Source organism: Crocodylus siamensis, chromosome 8 (assembly GCF_052110815.1).
Source record: "Crocodylus siamensis isolate JL-2025a chromosome 8, ASM5211081v1, whole genome shotgun sequence".
Classification (NCBI taxonomy): Eukaryota; Metazoa; Chordata; order Crocodylia; family Crocodylidae; genus Crocodylus; species Crocodylus siamensis.
In genome coordinates this window covers 3083256-3091707 of record NC_143402.1, presented here as the reverse complement: position 1 = coordinate 3091707, position 8452 = coordinate 3083256, and the positions used below count along the sequence as shown (strand labels likewise).

At 41.1% G+C, this 8452-nt stretch overlaps 1 protein-coding gene across 1 annotated transcript; it reads right to left on the bottom strand.

The window, feature by feature from the left end:
* Positions 1-1532: 1532 nt before the first annotated feature.
* On the bottom strand, positions 1533-2494 carry CCDC160 (coiled-coil domain containing 160). Its single transcript, XM_090060311.1, is given in 1 exon segment — positions 1533-2494. A coding segment is annotated over 1 exon segment (903 nt). The 5' UTR covers positions 2436-2494.
* Positions 2495-8452: the final 5958 nt, after the last annotated feature.

Here is an 8452-nt window from a genome sequence, read left to right as displayed (position 1 = left end):
TCTTGGCATAACATATATACCAGCTTTCATGTATAAAACGACATACCGTTCTCTGACTTGATTATTTTAACATCCCTAGCCAAAGCAGGAGGCTTTTCAGAGAGAATAAACAGAGTATTAAGAATGTCGGTAAAAAACTTTTACCTATATGCAGGTAAAAGTTGTAGAAACTCCTGGCCAAAATAGACAAGCTGCTATAATAAATTGGACTTAGTGTGTAGCAGTGCCTGTTGTTTGATGGATTTAAAAAACACCAAAGGAAACTTTCCTTTAATGGAGTAATTTCACTAGCTGAAGTAAATAGCACAGCTTGATTTCTTTAATGCCTTTATGAAACTTCCAGTAAAATGTTATCATGCAGAAGCAGCAAACTCCAGGAATCATCCTGCACAGTTTTAGATGCTCATTTTCAGGATAATGTGTCTGGAATTTAGTTTTTCTTGTTGCAGTTGTTCAGAGGACTCCTCTTAAGTGGAGGTTTAAAAATTAAAGATAAGAATTCGAGATGCCTGAAGGAATACCATACGTATCAATAATCAGAATCCTCAAATTACTAAAACAAACCGTGTAACTAACTACTACACATAGTCTATTTAGAGTAACCACTAGCGCTTCTGCCTGCTAGCCCAGAAGAATTTCCTTTCAGTAACGGGAGGTTGACTTTTAAACAATGAAGTATTTGGCGGTAATATCTGTTTCGAGTTGACATAGATTTACGAGAGTCTCTAAAACCCTACACATAATTGTATCATCACATTCCAAGATATTTTAGAGAAACCTTTCTTATGGCACCTACCGGCAGCAATATAAGCTCCAAACTAAAGGTTGTAATAACAGTGGCAGCAAACTAAAAGTTAAATGTTGGTACAGCAGTGATTCAAAGTCGAATCGTGCTGGCCGACCTGTGTGGATAGTACCCCCTGCCGGGTCAGCAAAGGAAATGCATGTGACACTGGCAATCGATGCCAATTCTGAGATGAAGTATCACATGCAGGCCAAAAAGGAAATCAGAGCTCTAATCATGACCATAACATTAAAAAGTAACTGAAAGTCTGTTCATTATCAGGCTTTTTAGTTATAACTTAAGCAGGCCTGCCAAATTTCACCCAGCACGTAAAACACGTTGGAACGTGTTAAAATCAGTTTATTATTCAGCATTTGTCAATTAAGATATCTAAATAGTGAAGGATAGAGAACCTGACATTCCAAATGAGCAAGGTCATGATTTCTCTCAATACCAGCTAGCATCCCTGCCCCACAAGGCTGTTCCCCAGAGGAAAAGAGGGTATTATGCATGTCAGCGGCAGTAGAACTCACATGGATGCTCTGCCACCAAACTGAGAAAAATCTTGAACAAAACCCTGTGAACAAAGATGTTTTCAGCCAGGTACCATTTTATTCTCATGCTTGACTGCATTAAAAATGACTGTTCAACATTATACTAAGTGGTCTTTTAAACACACAAAGGCAAGTCAAACTGAAAAGATGGGTGCTCGATATTACTTATTGTCACTATCAAGGATTCTCCTTTCTCACTCTTTTGTTTTAAAGGAATCTACACTCAGGTTGTCAAATGTATCAGATAATGGTTGGACTGAAAAATGTTTTCTAAGTCTCTCTAAAGCCTTACAACTCCTAGCATGCAAGACCTTTTCAGCACTGAGTTCAATTTTAACAGATTCCAATTCCCTTTTTATTTTCCTTATTTCTACATCGTACTGCATGTTCACCTTTTCTATGGTGGTCTTATTTCCAAGCTCCTGTTGCTGTTTTAACTTCTTAAATTCTTGCTGTAAATCTTTGTTCTTTAGCTCTAAATTCTGAATTTCTTCTCTTGCCTGAAGCAGCTCTTCATTTAAGCTTCTTACGTGTGCTGATTTTTCATGTAAATCTTGTTTTAAAGCTTGACGCTCCAAATCGTTTTTTAAGCTGTCCCTTTCAATCTGCTCTAACTGGAAAGTTTTTCAGTGAACCTCTTTTTTCGAGTTTAGAAGTTCTTGTTCAGCATTTTCAAAGTCCATTTCTATTTTTTAGTCTTTAGCTGTAAGTTCCCTTAACCGTGCATTCAAGGAGGACAGCTGAAGTTTCAGAGAAACTCCTTCCAAATGGTTCTTGTGCATTTCTTGTCGCAAAGCTGCTAATTCCTTTGCATTCCAGATACAATGACCCTCTGTTTCCTTTAAGCTTTCTTCAGTTCCAACATCTAAATTACCAGCTCCACAGCAGGCAGAATCCCCTTCTGTTTCCTCCTTTGAAATGTTTATCTTTGCACCTACTAAGTTTGGCTCAGCTTCTCGAACAATGAGTTTGGAAAGACATTTTTTTCTTTTGAGCCCTGTTTCTTCCTGAAATTTTATAATTGCCGTACTGTAGATTTCTTCCACTCTCTTAGCTCTCTCGAAAGCCAGTTTTTCAGACATCAGTGATTCAAGCATAGGCTCGAGTGAAAAAGTCCTGTGCTGTGAAATGAGGAGAAAACAACTTCTCCACCCAGTGCTTGCTCTCCTTTTCTAAGGTTTCCATTACCTGGTAGTACAAAAACAAAAGACTGAATTTAAACATTGACAAGAATTTGAATTTTAAATTACATTGTAAAAAAACAAAGGGTTAGCTTCAGGAGCCTCTGCTCACATTGAGTCGTGCCTGACTCAAGACCTCATTGGGAGTACTCATTCAGTAACATGCTTTCATTCATGAATAAGCATATTAGAAGCCACTGCAAAGTGTCTAGCATCATACACATACCAGCCACAATTATACAGGAACCCAATTGTGTTTTAGCTGCCTGTGTGAAGTTAAGCTATACTGATCTCAGGAAACTGTTTGGTGACTGATTCTGTTGAAACACACACACCTATACACATGCACGCACAAACACACACACACACTATTATTCACATACAACATGTGCGCACACATGCACATGTACACACATGCACTCATTCACATACAGGGCACACTCTATTTGTAACCAGGAAGGGTTTTTTTTTATCCCCTGAAATTGGAGATAAGCATGTACTGCAGCTATTGAACTGTACTTGCTTGTTTAGTATTGTTTTATTTGCTTATATCATTACGCTCAAACTCTTTACATGTATTTACGTAGTCAACATTTCTATGAGGATCTGAACATGTGAAACTACAACGTTTTAATGACAAATCCTATTTAAAAGGCATGGCAATGTCAGAGCTTATTATAGTGATTTACTAAAAAGCTGCACATACTATGGGCAGACAATATGTAGACTTCCTCCAGCAACCCTGACACTGCCCTTTAATTCTGACCTACAAAATTCCTGATATTCCAGTCCTGGTCCTCTCTCTGAGCACAGACTTGCAATTGTGCAGAAATGGGTTAGTTTTACTGTGGGAACCAAAATTCATCTCAAAACACATTCCAATAGAAACTGAATCAAAAATTTGAAGCAAGATCTCCAGAAGTGAAAGCTCTGTGGCTTAATCCACGGTGTTATTTACTCACAAAATTGTTTGTTCAAATGCATTTCCCTGGACTAAGACTGTTGTTACTGAACTAAGACAATGGAATCTAGAGACATGCCCGGTGCTAAGAATACTTCAGTTACAATTTTTACTTGGCTTTACAATTAAATCCGCAGCAGGAGGCAAAATATACTCAAAAGGATTATGATCATTTAGCTACTCTAATGATTTGATAATCTAACATCACAAAGAGTTTTAAAAGTAGAGATGCAAACTAAATATGCATAAGCTATGCCTCAAGGTTATGCCTCTGGAGTAGAAGTGATTATTGCATCAGAATAATAAAAGCAGGAATGCTTCACTGGTTCAAATTGAGACCAAATTCAGAGGTGTCTCAAGGATGCTCAAAGATTCTGGTGCTGGATTCCCACCAGTATTAGATGATCCAGTATATGTTGGAAGGAGTGCACCTTGCTGACACTCAGAGCCCAGCTTTCTCTGAATGAGCCTGACACTCCTGATCTAATGGCTGTGTGAAATGAGCTTGCTGGCCTCAGTCCCTAAAGCCCACAACTATTATCAGTGACAGCGACTAAATAAACCTGTAAAGGCAGGCCAGAGCCTGAATCAAAGGGGCCAAGTACTTCATCATGAAGACAACTATAATCACATTTAATACTGTGGGATTTTTAACAGCACTGCACATTGCTCCAATGCCTTCAACAAGAGCAGATAGGCTATCACTGAGCACTTCTGAAAATCCCATCCATCTCAAACGAAGCAGTGAAACATCTGACGTCTTAACCAACATACAGTGGTTTTGTTACCTACATGAAAGGACCCCAGATACTATATAGTGATGGGTTTGTTGTTATCCTAGATATGAAGTAGTGATTGCTGATGTCAGTAAACTTCCTTATAGTTTGCCATGAGTCACTTACGCACTTACGGATCACTCCTACATGTTCCTATCCTGTCCAGTCTGGCATGCACAGTTCTCATAGCAGTATAATATTTTTTTGTTAAAAAATGACAGCCCTAACCAAACCTGTTAAACTCATATCAACTTTAGTGCAGACACAGTTACTTTTCTCATCTGTGGGAATAAGCTACAGTAGTAAAGCACTTTTATCACTCTATGTACTCAGGGCAGGAGCGTCTTTATTGCTTTCACTCTACCAATAAAAGTAAAGCAGTACAACTTCCTAAAAGTCAAGTCCTCCGACTACCCACCACTGCCAGCACAAGTGACAGAGGGAGGTTTCCAAAATATGATGAAAAGGTGAATTTCTCTTTTCCTCCACTAGATTCAATCTATGTTATTGATATGGCCTCCAGTACTGCAGGATCTGAACATGTCATCACCTTTGAGATAGGGAACAGGCATTTTTGCGGATGGAAATCCAAGGCGCAGAGAAGATAAAGTGACTTGACCAAGTCTGGCAAAGGTCTATGGCAGAGAAAGCAGATGAAGCTAGGTCTCTGGCTGGCCACAGCTATCAGGCCCTCCTTTCCCTCAGATCCCAGGCTCAGTCTATACTACAAAGTTTTGCCTGTAAGATTAGCAGTAGGTTAGCATCCTTGCATGCACCTAGTCTCAGTTTTGAGTCCCGACAGCAAAACCCTGATTTTCCACCAGTCACATTAAACTGCCTCCACAAGCATAGCTACTGCATGCCCCATACCAGAACAACCAGTCATCTAGCTGCAATACCACAATGCTCATAAGCAAGGACTACTCCTTTCACAATATTGACCTGTGCTGCTCTGTCCTCCCTTTAAAATTTCAGGTGTGTTTTAAAAATGCTTCCACCTTGTCAGCCCGTTTTTGTGAGCATACCATCACCACCTTAGCACACAGGTCCATGTCATCTGCAGACTGGTCTCAGAAAGAAGCCCTCCTAGATGTTCTCAGCCCAGGGAGAGAAGGGAGCAATGCAAGTCAACTCTGGAATTGCCACAGAAATAAAGATGTTCAGATGTTGCAAAGGAGAAGCAAACTCTGGGGCATGAACAGCTGGACAAAGGGGAAAATAGCCTCTGATGCTGCCACTCAGGTCTCCTGGTCCTATGCAGAGCTGGGTGCCCTAGTGAGTGGAGCCCCATAATGCACACGGGAAGGAATCCCAGAAATGCACAGCAATGATGAGCTCCCAAAGGAGCAGGAGGCAGGGAATCCAAGACCCCACACGCAGCCAGAAGCTCTCGTGGCCTAGCTGAACATGACCCAGTCAGGCCCAAAGACAGCCAGGTGTGGATACTATAGTGAAGCCACAACACTGGCGGCTGTAGGCTGGCAGAAATGCTACTGGCAAAACTTTCTAGTTACGCATGATGTGTCCCGGGCAACCCTGCTACAGTCGTTGGCGTTACCCTACATTGACAGCAGTGTCAACAAAGCACAGAAGCTAAACCTACTAGGAAACAGGGTAACTGTAAACTAGAAGAGGACTTCATGAAGTCCCTTCCAGCCCTGCTTTCCATTGATTTTATGAAATCCCCACAAATCCCCATCTCCCCCCTAGTGGTCTACTTGCCTTCTACTTGTCCATCATCTACTGGCCTTCGTAACTGCTACTCCTGCTGTTTTCAGGCTTCAGCTGGGGACTGGTAGGAGAAGGAAGGAGGCCTGCTTTCCTCTCCTTCTTGGTTATGAGTCTGTTTTCCCCTTAGAAATCCTGTCATCTGGGATCATGAGCCAACCAAAATCCCAGTCCAGGCAAGAAGCATTTCAATAGAAAAATCTTCAGTACTCCAGCTGCTCGACCTGACTTACATGAGGCTGGAAGACAAAAACCCCCCCAGCTTTCAAGGGTCTGGTCCGCTGCCTTGTTTCATGATGCTATGCTGCAGCTGCCTCTGTGGTTCTCTCTGTAAGTTCTCAGGCAATCAACTTGCACTCTTGCCAGTTTACTTGCTGTTGGGCTGAGACCTGGGCCTATCATACCACCAGAGTCATTTCGCTGGTTACCCACATCTTCCCACCTGACGGCTGTATCCACCTGCTGTCATGCACTGTAAAGGGTTTGGGGCAGAGGCTATCTTTTTATTCTGCCTCTGTTCGGTGCTCAGCCCAATTCTTGGCAAAGGCTCCTGAGCGCTCAAATAAAACGAAGAATAACGTTATACTTCAAAGCAAGCTACAGCTACCTTTCTAATTGGAGCCTGGGCTACAAGCGACCGTGTGGAACAAGAGGAACATTTTAGCCAAGAGACAACCTGAGGAAGAGGATCACGGGCATCAGATCATAAGGCAGGAATGCAGTTTTTGTCCCCAGTCAGAAAGCACCAGCCCAGAGACCCAGGATTTGAGAGTGCAGCTTTGAGAGTGCACATACAGCTTTGTGGGGTTGAGTACATAAGGTACATTACTTTCAAAATAAAACCGATAACCCATGTTAATCACATCTGAGACAGAGGCCGTTCTTGAATCTGTCATCTCAAACAAACAAAGAAATAATGTGTCTAATCAAGGTGGGAGTGGTGTAGCCAGCATAGTCCAGGAAATGCCCAGGATTTTTTGTGATGTGTTTTATTGGAACCACTGTATAGTTGGGAGAGCTTCTGGATAAGGTTTTGGACACCTTCAAGTGCCTTTCTTCAGATCCTAATTGAAGTGCCCTCTCTCAAGTCCAAATAAAATGTCCTAACTCATTGATCAACCAACACTTGGGACCCTGAACCAGATACGTGTTGCTGGAAACATGAGCATTCAGAGAGCATCCTGTTATTTTCTGCATGTAATACCTAGATTTTGTCCGGTGAAGCCAAGACACTAATATGCATTACTTTGCTGTTGCACCAAGAGATAACGCTTCCCAAACAGTATTGCACATCAGTATTGCTGTGGAGAAGCTTTGACTGCTGCTGCCCAGATTGTATCTGCATTCACCCCAAGGACAAAGAAACCTAACAACCCGGCAACTTCCATGAGACACAAATTCACTTTCAAACCTCAAAATATAGGCCTCTATCTTATTTAGCTTCTGATCACATCATTTGGAGGCAACTGCATTTCTGAATCAACAGTGCTCTGATTAAGATTGTATGCTCTTAAACAATGCCACTAGAAACAAATGAAAATACAAAGGAGAAACAAGAAAACATACAGTAGAAGGGAGCAGAGGGAAAGGAAGCCCAGAGTGAGAAGACAAGGGAAAGAAAAGCTTTGCAAATGTTTCTGTGTTTCCCTTATTGACACTTCCTTGCTGTGCACTTCCTATTTGCATCATGGACTCTACACCATGTATATTAGTCACTCTACATAATGCAGTACTGGAAGAGTCTCAGATTTGTCAAGGGATGAAATCTGATTAGCATGGAAGATTTACCAGCAGACCAGTCTTCTTACCAAGAAAATTTCCTATTGAGAAATTAGCTCCACTCACTTTAATATTTTCAAGTGACTGGTTGGATTATGTTTAACTTCGAACACTCAGCAAGATCCTTTTCAGATTTGCAGCCTGAAATATGATATATTTAGAACTACTGCCAAACCCAAGAGGAACAAAATAAAGCTTTCCAGTATATCTAATAGAAGTTGGTTAATCTCTACTAATTTCACCTGTATTTCGGATAGCAATTTATTGACTCTGATATGTTTGGTGATGATACACATTCATCCCAGCAACAGTTTGAGGGTATTCTGATCTCTCAAGTCCTACATATTTGCAATTCAGTTCTAAGTGTGCTCAAAGTTATAATGCAACTGGTTTATCTAAAGTTCACATGGGATGAAGTATACAGTTGAACAATAAAGGCTGCAGACAATTTCCAGGTAAAAAATAAATCCCAGGAATGAAGAACTGTTTTGGATGACTGGGAATTTCTGACAGAGTTTCTCATGCCTGATGCGGGTGAGACATTTTCAGTAGTGTTAGAATGATGGTGCAGCTGTATGCAAGAGGCAAGGATTTCTTCCTAGAGTGATATCTTTTATTGCACCGACTGCATAGTTGGGCTATTCTATGTCTTTTTGTGAAATCCTAAAACATTTGAAATCTCACCTTTT